General features: G+C 48.2%; 1 protein-coding gene across 1 annotated transcript in view; it reads left to right on the top strand.

The window, feature by feature from the left end:
- SH3BP5 (SH3 domain binding protein 5) overlaps positions 1 to 21,427 on the top strand; it is a 58,048-nt gene that overhangs the window by 34,413 nt on the left and 2,208 nt on the right. The window contains exons 4-7 of the mRNA XM_081159543.1: positions 13,950 to 14,114; positions 17,653 to 17,783; positions 18,947 to 18,989; positions 19,638 to 19,857. Coding sequence (XP_081015669.1) covers positions 13,950 to 14,114; positions 17,653 to 17,783; positions 18,947 to 18,989; positions 19,638 to 19,857 — 559 coding nt within the window. The remainder of the gene's footprint in view (positions 1 to 13,949; positions 14,115 to 17,652; positions 17,784 to 18,946; positions 18,990 to 19,637; positions 19,858 to 21,427) is intronic.

The raw sequence follows: 21,427 nt of genomic DNA, 5'->3' as shown, positions 1-21,427 counted from the left end.
CCTGTCAGGGCACATGTCCAGATTATGGGCTTGATCCCCGGTGGGGTATGTGCAGGAGGCAGCTGATCAATGACTCTCTCATCATTGATGTTTCTCTCTCTCTCTCCCTCTCCCTTTCTCTCTCTGAAATCAATAAGGACACATTTAAAAACAAACAAAAAAACCTACCTGAATTAGGCAGTCTAGGTAGGTGCTGTGACTCCATGGTCATCTGAGACCCAGTGGCCTATTACTGTTCCATCCTAGTATGTGAGTCCCATCCTCAAGTCACCACATAGCCCATGATTGCTCCAGAAACTTCAGCCATCACATCTGTATTTCAGGAAAAGAGGAGGGGAAGGGACATATGTTTCTTTTATTTTAAAGGGTCTATGTGGAAGTTCCTGCTTTGGTTTCATTTACGGAATCTAGTCACATAGTCATGGGTAACTTGCAAGGTATGTGATCAAACAATATTCTGAATGTTTTTGTGAGGATGTTTATTGGATGAGATTCACATTTAAATTGGTGGATTTGAGTAAAGCAGATTGCCCTCCATAGTGTAGGTGGGCCTCATCGAATCAGTTGAAGGCCTGAATAGACCAAAAGATTGACCTCCCCTGAGTAAGGGAATTCTGCCCTACACAGCCTTTGGACTTGAACTGCAGCATCGACTCTTCTCTGAGTCCCCAGCCTGCTGACCACTCCCCCTTCAGATTTTGGACTTGCCATCCTCAATAATCATGTGAACTGATTTCTTAAATCCCTTTATATACACACATCCTGTTGGCTCTGTTTCTCTGGAGACCCCTGACTAATACTGCACTTCTGTGTCTAGTGTCAAGCACAGCCTGGCCAGCCCCTCTCATCCTCTGGCATCTGCACTTCTCTGTGTTGTGCACCAGTGTGTGCCCTCCCCCCGCCACCACCACACTCAAAATTACTGGCTACATCTTGTGGTTGCACTCACTTCTGTGTACATCATGGAATGTTCTGCCTCATTGAATATTCTGTTCCCTTTGTGGTGTTTTCCTCTCCAGACTGACTAGCTCTGTGATGTTCAGCACTGTAGCCATCAGCCACATGTGACTGCTTAAATATAAATTAATGCAGTTAAGTAAAACTGAAAGTTCAGTTTTTCAGTGTCACCAGCCACATTTCAAATGCTCAGTAGCCACATGTGACCGATGGCTACTATTTTGGGACAGTGCACATAGAGAACATTTCTATCATTGCAGAAAGTTCTGTTGGTCAGCACTGCTTAGCTCCTACCCTCGGCCTGATTAAAATGAAGACACAGGTGAGCGTAACTTCTACAGACTCTCTGCAGAGCCCCGCCCTCACTAAGCCTGTCTTCAGCTTTGCTTTGAGAATTTGATGGAAGTTACGGACATCATCTTTCAAAAACACACATGTGCACACGGGTGCATAAATTATAATTATCATTTCAAGGTATCCATCGGCTCCCCTTAAAGGTCACCCGTGTCCTGTGGGTTAATTACCACGAGCTGATACTACATAATGCTTGCTTGTCTAACAGCTGACACTTTCATTCTGCTTACTGGGTGCCTGTTCTAAGCACTTTGCCTGTGTTAACTTACTCCTCAAAGCAACCCCACGAGGTAGCGTCTGTTATTTTCTTCATTTTGCAGATAAGGAAGCTGAGGCACAGAGAAGTAAAATAAAGTGCTTGGGTCACCCAGCTACTGAGTGGCCAGGCCAGGGTTTGATCCAGGCAGCCCAAGTCTGTGTTCTAACCTTCACACCTGGGGCTAAGGAGTGCACCGTGGAATCGGAGCCCCTTGAGAGCAGAAATTGCCTCTTATCCTTTGCAGATCTGCACCTGCATGGTGTGTGGTAAAAGTGAAATGCATGCTTGGAGAAAGGAGGAATGCTTGGAACTAAGACAGTTACACATAGGCTTATGGGTAATTATCTCTGCCCTGGGGTGTTTGGATTCTTCCCTGTGCCTGTCTTACCCTTCTCCTTTCTTAGTTCCTTCCATTGGCTGCAGTTTGTTCCTGATCCCTTAGAGCTGGAAGAGGCCCCGAGTCCTCAGACCTACTTTGCTTGGCAGTACCAGGTGGGAAGGAGGGACTTTGCCAGGAGCCCTGGCTCTCCTGGAGAGCCCTTGCCAGACCAGCTAGTGCCAACTTCACTTCTCCAGGCTGGGAGCCCAGCTGCTGCCCTGGCCCTGTCACACAGCCATCCCTGTCTTTTTCAGAGATCCCTTGGTGTCTTGAAGTGGCACCTTCTCCAGTGGTTGGAGGGACCCTGGAAGTGTGTGCTCTTGGGCCCTGTTACTCTCAGGCCAGAGTCTGCTAGATTCAGCCTTGTTGACATCTTTGCACTGCATTGCAATGGATCCCCAGCTTTTTTGTATACTGTGCCAGGCATCGAGGCATGATGTGCTAACTCTTATTTATATGGAGCCTTCATTTGCATCTGCGTCCCCCTGACCTTGAAGTTTTTTAGAGATCTTCTTGCAGGTGATAGTTAAAATTAAGTCATGTTGACCTAGAGCCAAAGATGGGTCAGGGGAGGGGGATTGACATCTCAGTGAATCAGTCGCCACTGCTTCGGCTATGCTTGAGTGTACCAGGGGACAAATGACCCAGGAAGTCCGAAACCTGGGGAGGTGGGGAAGGAGGCATCCAGATCCCTGGCTGATGACGGGCTTGGAATTACATGTTTCCAAGTGCTGATTCCTCACCACACTGGCGATGGAGACTCACGGATGTATAAAACATGGTCACTGCCTTCAAGGAGTATGCAACCTTGTCGAGAGGACCAAGTGAATAGTAAAATAATTCAAGAGACATGCCATGAGCATGTTCATATGTCGGGCAATTTTCAAAGTGTTTTTCCACATACACTATCTTATAACATAGCAAACTACTGAAATAAATACTTGGCCCTGTGAATGCAGAGAGGGTAAAATTTTACCCAGGAACAAATTTCCCCAAGATCCACTGGGACCTGGGTGACGCATCATTCAGTTTGGAGGAGGCGAGGGAGAGCGGGAGGAGGGATGATTCAGATCTGGAAAGAATGGTGCTCACACCGCACGCTCTAGTGTATACAGTTAGGTCATCATTCAGGTGAGTTTTCACAGTGTATAAATGGGCATTCCCAAGGATAAATGTGCCCAGGGAGACGTTTATCTGATTCTGTGAGCCACAGAAGAAGAAGTGAACAAGGTGTGTTAAAATGATTGACCACAGGGAGTTGTTTGTGGCTTATCATTTGTACTCTAGCTGTCTCTTAATTAAACACATATTTCTTTGACATCTGCAATGTAACAGTCACTAGGCGAGGTTTTGGGAATTAAACTTTCTGTAGCACAGTCTCTGCTCTGATAAGGCTCCCGAGGTCAGTAGGAGTGATGCTTCTTTAAGGAAACTCCCTGCACTATGCAGAAAGGAGAGATTGTGGGTACTCGACCTTTTTTTGCTGTAGCACTGACTTGGAGGGTCCCGGGCCTGGGGGACTGACCAGGTGTCTCTTGTCATCTAGCGCTGGGTTGAGTTGTCCTAGTGTCCCTTCTCCCTGGTCTCTCTTCACATACCCTTTGTGGGTCTCTCCCAGGCTCACAGGCCACGGGTAGAAAACCTTGAGAACCCTGCTCCCAACCATCCATTCCAAGCCACGGAGTGAGGCAGTGTCAACTAAAATCATTTTGTCTAGATTGGGCTTGTCCTCTGCCTCTGTTAATGGCAGCCTCTTGGGAGTGAAGCCAAGCAGTTGTGCCAGGCGCTGACTGGCAGGAGACAAGTCCTGGCCAATCGAAGGAAGCTCTCTGGGTGAGAAGCTCCTTTTGTGGAGCCCAGCCTGGGAGGGAAGGGGCCACTGACAGATATTCCCTTCCATCATTTCTCCTAGTATTTCTTGTCCCAGAGACCTGAGGAATGTTAATGGCTTTGAGCCCATTTGTTTTAATCATGTTAGAAAGCAGTTTCCAAATGGAGACCAGCAGAGCATAGGATTAGCTCATGGAAGTTTGGCATGTGGCGTGTCCAGCTGAGCAGGCAGGTGGAAGGAGGAATGGATGCTCCGGATGCCCCCTTTCTCTGAATCCCGAGGCCTAGCCTCCCTGTGACCTGCTGAGTGCTGTCTCCCTTGGACACTGGTTGTCCTCATAACCTTAGATTAGGTTCTTACTGCTCTGAGTGGAATTGGAAGGAGTTGGGGTTGTTATTGTTTGGGGAATGGTGCTAGCTCATGGTCCAACCAATAGTAGACTATTAGTCAGTCCTCTTGTGTCAGCAGAGCATGAGCCGGGCCTTCCTTAGCAAAGTGGTACATAGAGCCGGGGATGGAGAAGATACCAGAGCTCCTGGGAGAGTGGCTTTGGGTGGGGATGTGTGTTCATCTCTGTGCTGGGCGTTGTGGGTGATCAAGTATAAACTGCAGTTCCTGCCCACAAGAAGCTTTTTTCTGCAAACCCTCATGTGCTCAACTATGGTTGGACAGTGCGACGTGGTCTTTGAATGAGTCCTCTATCAAGGGCTGGGGAATGTAACAATGGAAGTTCAGAAAAGGGGGAACCTATATGTGAGTCCTAGAAAAACATGACTGTTCATGCCAAAGGAGAGGATAAGGGATGATGAGAATTTTGACTTTTCAGCCTATGAAGTGTCATAAGAAAGAAGATATGGTTGTTCAACAAATGAGTCTTGGCAGGGTGGGTGGGCAGATGGTGCTGTGGGGATAGTATATCGAACTGAGGGTGCCCAGTGGGCTCTGTGGTTCTCTCCAGGATCTGGAGCCTTAGTCTTGTACACGTCGCCATTGGAGAAGTGGCATATTACAGGGTCCTGTGTTGGTGCTTTTCCTCTCCAGATCACTGGAGTCATGTAGCCTGGGTTTGAGTCTCAGTTTCCTTTCCTTGTAGCCTTGTGACCTTGTAGTAGTTTCTTAATCTCAGTTTCTTTGGGTGGCAAATGATACAATACTTGCCAGCAGGGCTGTAGGCTAGATTCCATAGATGAGTACCTGGTGCACAGTAGGGATTTAATAAAAACCCTGCCCCAGTGCCCCTTACCCTTCTTCCCTCAGGGCAATAGAAGTGGGGTGCAGGGAGGGGCAGGGTTCCCCCAGGTGCTTGCAGTCTGGTTTCTGACCTCCTTGAATGTACTCCTTGGTGCTTTGCCATTGTAAGTGGGAGTATTTTTTTTCTTTGTCTCTGTCAGAGACAGAGGAAGACCTGAAGAGACAGATCAGAGATGAGAACTTCTGGACAGCTGGAGTGGTTTGGCCATAAACAGGATATTGGGGGCCAGTGGTGGACCCCCCACATTTTGGATGCATCTTGTTTAAAGATTGTATGTGGGCAAGATGGGCTTTAAGGGATGGGGACCCTGCCAATCTTGTAAACATGTCTCTTGCTTGGTTAACATTTGACTGTTTACTTCCTAGTCCTACAAGTATTTTTTAAATTTTGTTTTATTTTATTTATTTAGGTTTTGTTTTGTTTATTTACTTATTTATTTATTTATTTAGAAGATATGATTGTTCAACAAATATCTTTGTTCTCCCTAATCTTTGAATGAGTAGCATTTTCTTGAGACTTTTATGATTATGTGGTAGGTAAGTAGCAAAAGTGATAACATAAACCAAAGGCTGCAAAAAACCCATTTCTTCACTGCCTTAGTACGGAATGTTTCAAGGACACACGAAAGGAGAGAGCATCGTGAGCCACCAGTCACGCTTTATCTACCCACCACCCTATTTTTTAAATTTTTTCTTATCTGTTCCCTGATATCATATCACTTCACCCATAAATTCTTTAGCATTTATCTCTAACACATAAGAACCTTTAAAAAGGTCACATCTTCACAACAGAATTAATAGTTCTTCTAATATCATCTAGTAACCGGTCATTTTCCAGATTTCTCCAGCTGTTTAAAAAAAATGTGTTTTCTTATGATTGCATTTGCTTAGAAACTGCCGTTCTATTTTGAGTTGATAAATAGTGCAGACCTCCCCTTACCCTTCATGTTATGCTATTGCTCAACCCAGCCACATAGTTTTTGAGTTTAGGAAAACAGCTCTGCAGTAGATAAATAGCAAAGTGATAGTTGATTAAGAAGTGCATGAGCTGGCTGGGTATAGCTTGGTTGGTTAGAGTGTCATTTTGACATGCCAAGGTTGTGGGTTCGATCCCCGGTCCGGGTATATATTAGTCAACCAATGAATGCATGAATAAGTGGAACAACAACAAATTGATCTCTCTCTCCCCCTTCCCCTCCCCTTTTCCCCCTCCCTCCCAACCTCCCTCTCCCTCTCCCCCTCTCCCTCTCCTTGCCTCTCTCTAAAATCAATAAATTAAAAAAAAATCCATCAAGAAGGAATTTTATAAACTTTTATTTTGGAAAATTTGCCAACATATACAACAATAAAAGTGATAGCAAAAGCAAAATAGCCCGGTAGTTAACTCGCCTGCTGGTGGACTCTTTGCTCACGTTGAAGCCGGACACTGTGTTCTAGGATATGGCCTTGTAAGACCCGCTGTAATTATGTATCTTCAGTTGGAACTGAGGCTCCCTGGGAGTTAACAGAGGGCTCCGCACTCCAATCTGAGAAGTCCAGCGACTTGTTCAAGGTTGTAGACCCAGGACAATGGTCATTGTTGGTACCAGGAATATACCCAGATCTTCGGATGCAGTGCGCTGCCTCATAGTGGCCAATTGTCCTGATCCGTCAATGCCAGTTCTGTGCAGGGCACTGGAAGCTCCCTTTTGTTGGCACTATGGTGTGTTCAGAGCAGGAGTCCTTGAAAGGGGGCCTGTTTGTCCAAGTGGTCGTGATGGGACCATCTCTCTGGAAATGTTGGCAGCTCTGCTCACAATTCCCAGGTGCCTACAGAGGCAGGACCAGGGTGAGGGCCAATGGGGCACTTGGCTCCTCCACCGGAGAGGAAGGAGAGAAGTAGGAGGTGAGAGTAGGGGATCCCAGCTTTGCCAGGGGCATCTCATGCCTTCAGGTCCTTGACTCCCCGGCTGCGGCTGAGAGGAGGGAGATGCTATTTCCAGCTCTGGCATTGCAATTTTTATACACCCACCTCTCCGCTCCCGTGTTCCATCTTTCTCATGGGAAACCAGCAGCTACTCATTAGCCATGAAGGACTGTCATGAGGCATAATGACAGAGCAGGTGATTCTTCCCACTTGCTTAAAGCACCCCTCTTTACTCCCTTAAAATGTCAGGTCATGGTCAGGCCACGTGTTGTGGCCGGGGTCTGCATTGTGTATCCCAGGGAAGGATGAATGACTTCCCTGTTTGGGGGTGTGTGTCTTTCTGACCTTTCTGACCTTGGGGAGACGCTGATGCTTCCTGCATCAGGGATTAAGGGTAGGGGGCCAAGGAGGAGATGGGCACCAATGTGAATGGACTTGCAGAGAGGAAGGTGGAGCCTGCAGAGCTGAGATGGAGTAAGTACATGGTGTGTGGGGGGCAGAGAGAGTGAGGGGCCTGCTGCTGGGGGGGATGTGTGGCTAGCAGGGCATAAGGGAAAGTGGCCTGGATCGGGGTTGGTGGATACCCAGGTTGGTCCCTTTTGCAGGCCATTTTATTTGTTAGGCTCTAGAATTTTCATCTACAAAATAAAATGGTTGGTTTACATTGTTTTTATCTCCTTGAGCCTAACGACTATTTGACCTTGATTTTTTTTCTTCTTCTAATCCCTTGAGGCTCTTTTGACATTACAGTACATTAAAGAACTTTGTGGCTTGGCCATTAAAACAACTTCAGGCCCTATATAGTATCTGTTGAAACTGTTCAGAGTTTTGTCATATTTCTCTAAGAAGAAACACACCGTGGATCTTTTATTTAATATTTTATATTGTTTAGTATGTTTTATAGTATACAGTTTAATATTAACTGGTAATGGCTCACACTGTACATGGTAACATTTGGGGCTGAGTAAAAATTTATGTCCCTTCTGGTCAACACACTCCTAGATCTGCAAAAAATTGATCCAGGGAAATTGAGTTTAATAGAAATCATGAAAAACGCCATGGCACAAGCTCTAATTAGTAAAGTTTGATGTGGATAAAACTGTTCAGTGGCTCAAATTGATTTGAAATAGAAAACAACTGATCCTAATGAAAAGAATTTTGACTAATTAAAAATGAAAAAAAATGAGGAACCCTGGATATGAAAAATGATCGAGGAACTAAATGGGCTTTAGTGGAATTCTCTCTTGAAAATGCTTCTGATTGAAATGTTTGTTTCCAAACATCCTCGGGGCAAACACAGCCATTTGAAAGGGGCGTGGAAGGGTGAGCAGCTTTCAGAATTAGACTGTCTCGGACTGTCTGGCAAGTGCTGATCCCCAGGATTGTTCTGAACACGGACAAAATGGGCTTGAGTAAAACTGAGAAGAGAGGCGTCTGTCCACTTTGATGTTCATGCTGGACACCCCTCCCTCCCTGACACCAGCAGGGGTTTGGGATCATGTTTTCAAAAGTTTTTGATCTTTGGATGGCTTGGAAAGGAAGCTGGGACTTCTCTCCATGAGCTTCTAGGTGGGGGATGGGTTCTTTACAGCAGCAACATTCGCCATAAAGCGGCAAGGAGAAAATTGTATCTTTTCCTTTTTTTTAAAGCAAGGACAGGGGCTTCCCAGCAGGGGTTGCCCAGTGCAGTAGGGCCTTAGCCCTGCAGGAGGAGCCGGGCCTTCCAGTGTTTCCGCAGTGCTCCGCTGCCCCACGTGGAAGTGGACAGAAGGGCCATTGCTGACCTCACTCGGGGCAGCTTCCGCTTCTCCCCAGCTGGTGACTTTCTGGCCCTCTTTACAAGGGAGTGGGGTATTCCCATTTTTCATTTCACTCCCAAGTGTTCAGGGGGTTCTGGAAGCCTCTTGTTGCTCCATAACTGCCCATCAAGCACTGGGAGGTGCATGCAGACTGAGCCCACTCATTCTTAAGCACAGGTGGAAGCCAGCAATCCTGCACACAGTTGGAGTCCCCATCTCGTCTCTGCTATGCACTAGTAACGGGTGGACTGTCCACCTGTTCACTGACTGTCATTGCCAGAGTGACCCAGGTTGGCAGACACTACATGGTAGAGCAGAAATAGCCCCACTAGGGGTCAGGGGCTCTCGTATCCAGCCACCAAATAGCTGTGTGATATTCAGCAAGTTGCCTTGCTTCTCTGGGCCCTCCTTTAACAGAGGAAGGGGTTGAACCAGACGGTCTGTAAACATCCATCCCGGTTAAACCTTTGTTGCAACCAACGCAAATGTCCAGATGCTCTTGTTCCTTCCTGAGACCGACTGCGGGTTGGAGTGGAAGCTGAGTCAGATGGCTGTGACTGCACCCTCTCCCATCTGGCAGCCTGGAGAAAGGCACACCTCTCACCTCCCCCCACCCCCTTGTTGATGATACTGTGGAGCACCCACGTGTCTCTGAGTACCTGGCAGTCACAGCTGGCCTGGGCCAGTGTCTAATGAAGGTCACTTATCAAATTCATTCATGAGCAGCCTCTTAAAATTCTCTCCATAGATCTGTTTCCACGAGAGCAGTTAGTGTCCATGAGTCATGAAGATATTTAACATTTTTCCTGAGTCGCATCTTACAGCTCAGACCTCTTGGGCACTGCTCTCAGCAGAGTCTCAGCTCTCCAGTTTGCTAAATGGGCTTCACTGTTGTGAGTGAACTAAGCCCTGAGTGAGTGTAGGGCCTTTATTCAAATAATGCATTCCTGCCAGGGCCTTCGTCCTTTGTTAAAGCCTGAAGGTAAAACCTTGTTGGTTGTGCCAAAGATCTGTAGGCATCGCCTTTCACATGATGGTGAGAACCAGATAGCCAGCTCTTTTGGGGGTTGCTAAGCTGGCCTCTGATTTTCCAGGTTGTGTGTCCATTGTGACACTAGGAAGCAGTCTTGGAGTTGAGCCCTCCTCAGTTAAACTCTTGCATGCCACCGGAATTTCTATGGCCGAGCCTGATGCCTGACACCATTCCCTGAGGAATCCCTAGAAAACCTTTGACATCACTCTGTCCCCCTTACAGTCCCATAGCGCTTTACACCTGTCACTGGTCACCACCTGTCTTGTGTTGGAGTTTGTAATGAACATGTCTGATTTTGGAGTGGGCCTCTCCCTTCCAGAACTCAGACTCCAAAGGTACTTACGTCATCAGTGTGGAATGGACTCTATCCTACTGGTGAGGGTGCAATGGAATGCTCTCTCCTTGCGTGCACCTGCCTGGTTCTTCCTAATGTATGATATTAACCACTGTCACCCCAATACATTTAATAAAAATAAATTAAGTAAAATAAAATGTTTGCTCTAAATACAAATTTGTATACCTTAAAAACTATTGTAGTAAATCATGTTTTAATTGAAGAAAAAAAGAAAATGTTTTATGAAGTGCCTTACAATGAGGCCATAAGCTTTGGGATTCTTTAGGAAGCCCCCAAAGTTTGATTCCTTGGGCATAATGATAGTAAAATAGGCTGTAAACAGCCAGAAAGAACATTCATTAGTTGAGGGAAATTTGGCGAGTCTACACGTGCTGCTGTAGTGGCTTCTATCAGGTTTGCAGAATAGCCCAGCTGTGTAGAGGGGGAAATGTGTTATCATTTAGGTTTAGAATTGGCTAAATATAGCAGAAAACCCCCAAACAACACTGGATTAAGCATGAGACTTTACTTTTTCTGTCAGGTAGAAAGTCAGGAGGTAGGCATTCAGGGCAGAGACCTAATGTACTGTTTTCCATCCTTAAGAGAGTTACCTCCTGATCCAAAACAGCTGTTGAAGCACCAGCCATTGTATTAATATCCCAGAAGGAAAGACAAAAGAGCCCTCCTGGAAGGTCCCACTCACTGTCCATTTATATCTCATTAGCTGAAAGTAACAGGGGCACTAGCTATAGTGACAGCTGGGAAATGGGGTCTTTCGCAGGGACATTGCCTCACCCTGAGACATAAAGGCTCTATTCCCAAGGACGATGGAGAAGTAGAGCGGTGGCACAGAATAGACGCCCAGCACTTACCTGAATGAATAGGTGGGTAAGTGATGGAGAGTTTCTGTGGCTTAACTGTGGACCAAGCCCTCATGTTAGTAGTATTCGAGATATGACAAGATTAACACATTTCTGATACCACCATGCAGGATGGAGGGAACCTTTGGAAACTTCGAAAACTCAGTAGGAACTTGGCAGAGAGCATGCTCTGCAAGGGCCCTGTAGCTGGGCTTCGTCTCTCCCTTCTTTAGAAGAGCCCTGGTTCCCTAGTTTGGAACTCACCCAGCACATGGCAGTGGATGAGCAGGTGCTGGCCGGGTGTGGCAGCCGTGTTTCTGAAGGTCCATGAGAGGGTCTCTTTTTATTTTTATTTTATGTCTTTGTGGATTTCAGGGAGAGGGAGAGGGACTCTGTCAATGATGAGAGTCATTGACCGGCTGCCTCCTGCGCCCCCGACTGGGGATCGAGCCCGTAACCAGGGCATGTGCCCTGACCGGGAATCGAACCCCGATCTCCTGGATCCTAGGTCGATGCTCAACCGCTGAGCCACGCTGGCCAGACAAGGATCTCTTTTTTTTATCTGAGGAAAGAAGAGCGTCATAATTCAAGCAGGGAGACCTGGGGGAAGAGTTTTCACCCTTAACTGATGCTGAATTGAAATACTAAAATTTCCTTAAAAACACATACAGATCCCTTCTTAGAAAGTGTCCCGATCCTGTGGGCTTCACTGTGGGCTGGTGTTGGTTTGAGCCTGTACGAAGTCTGCGGTGCAGGGTGGGGGCAGCGTGTAAGCGGCAGGTCCCCGCGCTCCAGCCTTTCCCCTGCATCACATCTGGGCGGGCGGAGGGCCCCGGGAGGGCTGCGCTCACGGGACAGCCCGGGATGGGCCCCGCGGCGCGGGGTCTGGAGCAGGGAGTTGTGTCGGGACAGCCCGGGATGGGCCCCGAGGCGCGGGGTCTGGAGCAGGGAGTTGTGTCGGGACAGCCCGGGATGGGCCCCCAGGCGCGGGGTCTGGAGCAGGGAGTTGTGTCGCCGAGAGCACACTGTGCTGTCTTGTCACTTCTCAGTGGCTTGGTCAGCTTTACAGAGGGCAGGCCCCTTGTCCCCACCGTGTGGCTGAGGCACACCTGCGTGGGTGCGTGGTCCCAGGGCACGCAGTTGTCTGTAGCGGGCAGGTCCCTGGGCCGCTGGTTGAAGCTCTAGCCTGGCATTCACTCAAGGCCTTCACTCCTGATGCCTTTTTGAACCGGGCCGTCTCCTGCAGACACTCTGTTTCATAACGCTGCTTCCCCCTGCCCCCTACCCCCCATTTTCAAATCATTTTCATCTTTAATCCTCAGTTCAGGACCATCCTTTTAAGAAGCTGCCCTCCATGCCCTCCACTGGAAGCAGCTTCTCCTTCCCCTCCCCTCGCTCTACACGGTTCCCGCGTCCCCTGGCGCTCCCGTGGCGGCCTGGTGCCACCGGCTTCTGCATGTCCGTGGGGTCACAGAGCTGTTCCTGCCCTGGGGCTGATGGGCTCCAACTCTGATTTTGTTTCCCTTAACCGTCTTCGAAAGTGTCCTCAGCCTGTGGTTTCTGAAGACTTCCTCTAAGTCATGTGAGACTTGCTCTGAGGATTTGTGGGGGCCCCGTTATTCCCTTTCACAGTCCCAGGGGCTGCCCCGTGGGTGTTCCCCAAGTTTATGGAACTGACATGAGAACTTGGTTATGTGAGGGGGCGAGCATTTGGCAATGGTTTGCCCGTGCTCTGGCCGGGAATTCAAGGTGAGCCTGCGAGAGTAGTGACCCGAGGGTGTGTTGTTGATTTCTGATGCAGTCACATGGTCCACTCTTGAAGGAGGCATGTTTGCTCTACAAAGAAAAAAAATGCGAGTCAACTGTGCCATTTTATGCTTTCTGGTAGTCCCAGTAAAAAAGTAAAAAGAGCCCTGGCTGATGTTGCTCAGTGGTTAGAACATTGGCCTGGGTCATGGGTTCGATTGCCGGTCAAGGACACGTACCTGGGTTGCAGGTTTGATCCGCTGCCCTGGTTGGGGAGCATGCGGGAGGCAACCAGTCGTGTCTCTCTCCCATCAGTGTTTCCTTTGTCTCCCTCCTTCCTCCCTTCCACTCTTTCTAAAAATTAATGGAAAAAAATATACTCCAGCAAGGATTAACAAAAAAATTAGAAACAGGTGAAATCAATCTTAATATTTTACTTAACCCAGTATATCCAAAACATTGTCATTTTATGATGGAATCCATATGGAAATTATGAAGGCGATATTCTTTTTTTGTACCGTCTTTATAATTTGGGGTGTTTTATGCTTAGTTTGGATGGATGACATTTCACTGTTCGAAGCCACATGTAGCCGGTGGTAGTCCAGTGTGGTCACCTGCCATGTCTGCTCATTCTTTGACTTGATGTTCCCTGAAAGTGAATGTGAATCGAGTGGGGACCTGCCTGTCTGAGTGACAGCACTGGGGTGGGACTCGTAGGACCTGGAGTCTGGTCACAGCTCTGCTCCTCATCAGCTTTGTGAGCCTGGGGAAGTCCCAGGTCTCTCATGCAATAGTTCCTACCTGTAGAATGAAGCCATTGGAGTGTGACCCCCGGGGGCCTGTCTGCTTCTGACAAGCTATGAATTGAGCCACAGATCTGGGTAGGGATGGTGTGGATACAGGGATACCATTGTATCCACCTTGGCATCATTACCAAATGAGAACTACTCTATGAAAAGCCACGGTTGGCCCTACCTGTCATATGAGGGGCTGGTTTGCCATCACTGACTTTGACCAAAAGTTGGCATGTTTATCTGATCTGTTGGGTTCTGGGCTGTGAAAATTGTCCAGTCACCTATCCATCCAGCATTTACAAAGACCTGCGGGTGCCCGACCTGTTCCCATAGTGGATGATAGGGCATGTCCCAGCCCTTGGGACACTCTTCTTTTGGAGAGTGTGGTGGGTCAGCAGGAGCCGTGGCCATTTCCTGAGGTCTCAAGAAGGTTCTTTCTCACACAGGCTCAGCTGGAAGCTCAGAAAGCCACGCAGGACTTCCAGAGGGCCACAGAAGTGCTCCGGGCCGCCAAGGAAACCATCTCCCTGGCCGAGCAGCGGCTGCTGGAGGACGACAAGCGGCAGTTCGACTCTGCCTGGCAGGAGATGCTGAATCATGCCACCCAGAGGGTATGAGTCAGTTGTGTGTGCCCGTGGGAGGGTGCACCAGGGTGTGCGAACATGTCTGTCTGCAAGTGTCTGTGAGCGTGTGGGTGTCCCGATCAGGGGTGCCTGCACGCCCGTGGGTGGGTGTGGCAGCAACCTTCACGTCACCCCTTGTTTGTCAGCCTGTCCCCTGGTTCTTGTAAGCTCTGTGTGCACGGTTTTCCCCAAGCAGAGGACACAGACTCCTAGGCATGTGGCCTAAAACCGCCCTCTAAAAGTCACAGGGCAGGAATAGAAAAGTCAGGAGTTAATGCCAGCAGCCTCTCCCTTTTCAATGTCACTTGTCACAGTGGTTCAAGTCCTGCGGGACCTGATAATTAAAGATGGCCTTGTGCTTCCCTAAATGGAAAGTCTGGCACACGAATGATTTGACTTAGGCATCCACTTGGCTGTGGGCTCTGTACTACCTCCCCCTCCCGCAGAAGCCTGAGACTGCTGGCTGGGCCTGTGTGGACTTGGGCGTCCTGCCCCCTAGTGGACACGATGCTCAGAGAGCCAAACACAGGCTGGAAGAGCTTTCCTGGGTCAGCTGATGAAAACCCAAAGCGGAGTCTGGAAATCTTGGCAATTTCCAAGCCACAGCCTGAAAGATGTGAAAAGGGGACACACACACACACACACACACACACACACACACACTCTTCTCTCTCTCTCTCTCTCTCTCTCTCTCTCTCTCTCTCTCTCTCTCTCTCTCTCTCTCTCTCTCACACACACACACACACTCTCACACACTCTCACACACACTCTCTCCCCCCCCTCCTTCCCCCTCCCCCCCCCTCAGAGTAGCTCCTTCCAAGAAATTAGCTGAAGGTCACCTTTCCTTTTATTCTCCCTCCACCCCAACGGAAGGTCCAGACTAGCTAGTAAGAAACCATTTCAGAAATCACCCTCTTCCCTTATCCCCCTTCTTTCCTTCCCCACCCATTGCAGCTCACGGCTCATGCATGATTCTGTACTTAATGGAGGGGCTCCCTGGTTACCTAGGAGATTTCACCAAGGTGACATGCTTGGTGACTTTCTCCCTGGAGGCTGAGTTGGAGGTTGGAGGGGGGTCTCTTCTGAGAGTGAGGTTGTGTGTATGTGGGGCAGTGGAGATTGGGACAGGGCATGGTTGATGTGGCCTGATGGGGTGAGGCTGGGGACAGCGACACGCTTGCTGCCTCCTGAGTCTTGACTGGTAATATTTTCAAGGGCTTGGAGTTTTCTGGGTGTTTACTTTTAGAAAGTCGTCGTCGCTTCTTTTTGCAGACTAGGGGCTGAAAATAGACTAGGGCACTGTGTGCAGCTGGTGAGAACCCTGCTTCTTGCAGGTTCCTCTGGGAACCCTTTCTGTACAGTAGCCTCAAGTCACAGCCTTTCTAAGTCAGTCTCTCTATCACGCTTTCAGCTCCTTAAAGGTGAACCCTGCAATGAATTCTTTGGTAATGGAACAGCTCACCCCCAACATGTTGTCTTCTGTCTGATAGGCTTGGGGTTCTGAGTTCTCATTTAGGTCACACCAGTAAACCGTGAAAGCCTAAGATTTAAGGCAAGACTGTGTCCAGCATGAGATGTTTTTAGTGCATTTTATTTCTTTGTGAAATCTTTGGTGTTAGAAGCAAGGAGAAAGGATTCTCCTCGCCGTTTGGTCTTGGTTGAGAAGTCATTTTAGCAAGCACATCACTACATGCCAGCTTAGCCCAGTTCCCTCCTCTGGCTTTGTTTTAATTCTGTTGATTTTAAAAGTATCTCAAGCATTGAAACCTTTGTTAAGATAAATACTTTAAAGAAGGTAAAAGCATAACTCCAATAAATATAAATGTTCTTGTGTCAAAGATTTTAATTCATTAATAAAGGAGGGAACTAATAAGATGTTACAACTATTTCAAAGGAGAGTTCAATAAACACAGACTCATGTAGAAAACCAGGGATGCTGAAACAAATTTACAAACTAATGCAAAACTGGTATTTTACGGGGTAATCAATGATCTAATGCATCTCCGCTGGGACACAATTCATCTTCATTTCTAGGAAAAAGAATCACTTGTTTTACTATCAGTTTTCTACAACTCACAGGGTTGTAAAATAGCTCCAGGACAGTGAAAGCCAGAGATAACCTGAGAGGATATGCTCGGTGGACACCCAGTACTTTTTTATGCTTACTTTGGCCTTTCATAATTGTCCCTGGCACTAAAAAAAAAATCCTTATTGTAAGTAAGTGCATAAATTAACTATCCCAGGGCTGACTGGCTGTGACTGGAGGGGGTGCTAGAACATCGGTGGCCTCCTGCCATGGGCTTCTCTTTTAACCTTGAGTTAAAGGCATGGTGGTGGCTTCCTAAAATCGTCCTGCTGGGTTTGAGAGTGGACCAATCACCTAGGGCCTTCTGGACTTGTCTCTCATGCTCTTCAGGTAAAACAAAGAACAGCCTGTGAGCCTAACCTCACTCCTTTCTCTCCAGTTCATTCTGTAACACTTGTTAGAATTGTAGGTAGAAGATGGGAAAGGAACTGCGAGCTGCTTATGTGGCTTGAACTGCTGTATGTTCCTGCAGCATCTCCTCTTAAGGCAGGCCTTGTTCTGACTGCCCATGTGTCAGGGAATGGGCCTTTGAGCTGCCATTTTTTGTTTTGTTTTGCTTTCGTTTTGAGAGAGAGAAACATCAATGATGAGAGTCACTGATTGGCTGCCTCCTGTAGGGATCAAGCCCACAACCCAGGCATGTGCCCTGACTGGGAATCGAACTGTGACCTCCAGGTTCATGGGTTGACTCTCAACCACTGAACCACGCTGGCCGGGTGAGCTGCTGTATTTTTGGGCTCTTGATTGCTGTTTTTTTTTGTTTTTGAAATTCATGTTAATCAAAAGGCTTAACAAAATGTTCCCACTAGAATTTCCCACCAGGATGTTGAGTGGTTTCCTGGTCACAAACTTGTGAACCTCAAAATCTGGTATGAATGATTTGATATTGTTTAAATGTAAAGTTTGACCCTTCTGGACCCTGGATTCTTCAGTATCCACCAGCTAATTCAGGATGTTTGAGGAAAGGGCCAAACCGCTGAGGTCATAATTGCCCTGTTGTCCTGACGCTGTCAGGCCTGGTTTTGCTAGCATCCCAGTTCCTTGGTGTCTGAGTTCCCGCTGGACTGATGCCCATTTGCCTGCCTGTCAGTCCGTCCCTGCCCACAGGCGGAAGCAGGGGGAGCCCAAGGTGGCTATTTAGAGCCAGGAGGGCTGAGCAGAAGGAAAGGGACATAAATCAGAGAATGCTTCATATTTTTCTCTTATTTTTGTTTTTCCTTGTTTTCTTTCTTGGTCATTGTCACAGCCAATTTGGCTATTTAGTACTACCTGCTGAGACTTTTCCAAAATAGAAAAGTAGAAAGAAGTAATCCTATTCTAGTTGGAAGTTAGTTTAATCTTAGTCTGCCTACTAATTTACTCAAAGGATATTTTAAAAAAATGATTTAAGTAATACTCTACAAGGGCCTGTTCGGGGCTTGACCTGTGCTGTTTTTGAAGGTCATGGAGGCAGAGCACACCAAGACAAGGAGCGAGCTGGTGCACAAGGAGACAGCTGCCAGGTACAACGCAGCCATGGGCCGCATGCGGCAGCTGGAGAAGAAACTCAAGAGAGCCATCAACAAATCCAAGTGAGTCTGGGCGTGAGAGTCCCTGAGGCCATGTGCTGGTTTTCTTGCGAATCTTCTCAACCTTTTATGTGCCTTGCACTCAGGGACCTGCCTCACCAGGACCCCCCTGCCCAGGCTCCCTCTGCCTGCCAGCACCCAGAGGGACAAGGTGCTGAGTGGTGGGACTGCTCCTGGAAAACACAGAAAAAGGAATTTCAAAAGCAGACCATTCCACGGCCTATTGGCTGGGCCTCAGTTTATCTGTCAGTATAATGTAGATGAGCTGCGACACAATATATGCTCTCTGTGGACCAAGAGCTGATGGAATGGTACAAGATGGTTTTAATGGATGTTTTTTCCAAGCTTTTCTCACTATCATTCCTATATATTTGTATACAATGATCTTGGAGAAAAACCCCCTGCTTTACAGCTGCTGGGCCTCCAAGCGAGAGACAGGACTTGGAATGGCCTAGACCCAAAAGCCAAAGACAGACCCAGAGCTTCTTGGTAGGTGAACAGGTCAAGAATAAAACACTGGTCTATACTTAGTACTCAGACACCAGAGTTGCTAAAGAGCCAGCGTCTTCTGGCTTACCTAGAACTTGGGACTAGAATGTTTGCATTTTTTGCTGTCTCTTGCCCATGACCTGGTTGGGTCTGTAGACCACCTGATACCTTTAGTCCTGGACAGAGCCCAAGAGGGCCAACCTGGGCCTGTCCTTCCAGTGGCTGTGCTGTATTCAGTGGGGGTAGGACTGGTGTTTCTAGTTGAGCTCAGCAGAGGGTGTATTTTGAGGCAGCCCTTTCTCCACCCTCATCTGCTAGTCATCCCTGGGGAGATGCCCTCCTTAGAAGAGATCCAGGCCAAATTGGCTGCTGGGCACACACTTGTGTGGCCTGGAACAGTGTCCCCAGAGAGGAAAGTGAACCAGGATGCAGGGGGTCCACGCTGTGTACACAGTGGGTTCCCCATACCTTGAGTGAACCCAGTGGTTCTGACGGGCGCCTGTATCCATCAGGCCCCAGAGTTGGGAGCACTACCTGCAGCTCACGGCCTCGTCAGTTTACTATTCCTGGAAGGATGACCTGGCCAGCTGTAGCTAGTGCCTCATACACTTCATGGAGTTTATTAGTGGCCATTGTGTTACATTACTCTTATGTTTTTTTCTTCCTGTCCTTCACAGGCCTTATTTTGAACTCAAGGCAAAGTACTACATGCAGCTTGAGGTATGTGTTGCTGATGGGATTTTTCTGCAAAGCTCCACTTTTTGTGATACTTTCAAATGGTTCATTTGAATAGTTTAACTATAAGAGGAGAGTGGAGATACATTCTTTATGGAGTTTTCAGGCCTCAAAATGGTCTTGGTTGGGTCAGGGGTAGTCTCTGAAGTTCTCTACATCTGCTGACCAGTCACTTTCTATATTGTACTGGGCAGTGGTTCTCAGTGTGCTCCTAGGACCAGCAGCATCAGCATCGCCCACCCTAGACCCACTGAATCTGAAACTGCCAGTGGAATCCAGCCACCCGAGATCTAACAGGCCCTCCAGGGGATTCTGATGCAAGGTCAAGTTTGAGAACCACAGGGCTAGGACCAAATGGCTGGAATGTGGGACCTGTGTGTGAATTTGACACCCACTGTTGCTTCCCTGATGGGGTTCATTCTGCCAGTGGTAGTTTCTGGATAACAGAGCTTTAGTTTGTCACCCAGATGGGAGCTGGAGGTGGTGGTGGCTGCTTTTATATCTGGTGTGTGGATAGCTTTGAGAAGAGTAATCAGGTCCTCAGCCATGTCTTGGGAAAGTCTTGGGAGTGGAATGATCACAAGGCCCGAAGGGGCAGCCTTCACTTACTGAGCCTCCTGTTCTCCTGACCAGCAATTAAAGAAGACCGTGGACGACCTGCAGGCCAAGCTAGCCCTGGCGAAAGGCGAGTACAAGACGGCCCTGAAGAACCTGGAGATGATCTCAGATGAGATCCACGAGCGGCGGCGCTCCAGCGCCATGGGGCCTCGGGGCTGCGGGGTCGGGGCTGAGGGCAGCGGCACATCCGTGGAGGACCTGCCAGGGCGCAAACCTGACCCAGATGCCGTTTCAGGTGAGTCGGGCTTGTGTGCAGGTGGGGAGATGACACAGCTGTGTGATCAGCTTCCAGGGCTGTCTCGTCGTCAGTGGAGGGCCTCAGAGGTGAGTGGGACTGAGGGCTTTCTCTGGTGGCTTCCCACGTTTTGTGGAACGCTGTGTTCCTCAAAATTGGGATTCTGTGGTCAAATAAGTTTGGAAAATGTCTTATGTTCACCCCTGAGGTTCAAAGTGCATATTAGGGAACATACAAGCGTCTGAGAAGTACTGCAGGAAAGAAGAGTTGTCTAAGAATAGGGGCTTTGGAATTAGGTTTGACTCCGAAAATCATGGCCTTCTCATCATTACTAGCACACGATGCAGGCAAGGGTTTAACCTTACACCTCCATTTCTTCACCCGTGCAGTGGGGAGTATGACACTGCCTCCTGCCTACTGGAGAGAGGCGGTGAGGAGGAGAGGAAATAACACTGGCGCCTGTCACTGGTGTCTGACCAGAGAGCCTTTTTCCAGGGAAACTGGTAACAGGTGTGATGCGGCTTCCTTTCTGTTAACCATGAAGACCCCTCCAGCGCTGTCTCTGCACACTTCCTCCTCCTCTTCCGTGGAATAGTCCCTGTTGCCTCTTTCCCAAGCTCCTTTCTCAGGTGTTCTTTAAGCCAGTCAACAAACGTTTAAGGGCCAGGCTCAAGGTAAAGGAAGAGGAAACTATATTTTGAGCATCAACAATGTGAGGCCTTTAATATACATCATCTCATAAACCCTGTATGGAGAGGAACATGAAGCTCAGAGAGGTTAAGTAACTGGACTAAGACTATACAGCAAGTAGTGGGAACGGGACTGGGATTCAGACTGGAGCCCATTTTGTCCCCAACATTTTAGGATTTCTCATTTGTGGTAATCCTCTAGGGGACGCTACAAGGCTGTTCTTAAAGATGAGCGGGGACAAAAGGGGAGGAGAGAGAAACATCTATGCAGCCGCAGGACTATGTGCAGGCAGAGGGGAAATAAAGAAAGGCTGGAGCAGCTTTCAAACCGTGAGAATGACCTATCTCTGGGCCTTGGTTACTGTGGTCTAGACAGTAAGTGAAGCACAAGTTACAGAGCACTGGGAAGGAATTTCCCGGCAAATCACGACCTAGGTAGGCTCTGAGCGTTGTCTTTTGAGATCAGAAGTCACCTGGAAGATAACAAAGGTCCCAACAGGTACTCCAAGCAGGGCTGTTTTTCCAGCAGCCCCTGCTTCTACTGCTGTGGAAGGAAGCCCTGACGTCAGGCTGGCTTTGCTGGGGATCCTTTACAAAGGGCCAGCTCTCGTCCTGTGCATGTGAGGATCAATTTGGGGGAATGGGGTAGAGAAAAGCCCCTGATCTGTGGCTGAATTCATCTTCTACCTTTAGGCAATGTCTACTGACACTAACTTCTAGGGGACACACAGGCTAGAAAGTAATTGCAAGGACAATGAACATCCATGGGCTCCAGCTGCCAGCTGCGTCCCGAGTCTGGTCATGCGCCTTTTATCAGACACCCACAGTGGCAGGGATTCTGCAGTTCTCATGCCGTGTGTAGCTATCTGCCAGAACCTGTG

The sequence above is a fragment of the Miniopterus schreibersii genome (genome assembly GCF_964146895.1).
Source record: "Miniopterus schreibersii genome assembly, chromosome: 15".
Classification (NCBI taxonomy): Eukaryota; Metazoa; Chordata; class Mammalia; order Chiroptera; family Miniopteridae; genus Miniopterus; species Miniopterus schreibersii.
Note: the sequence above shows the minus strand (reverse complement) of the source record. Positions and strands in the feature narration are given on the sequence as shown.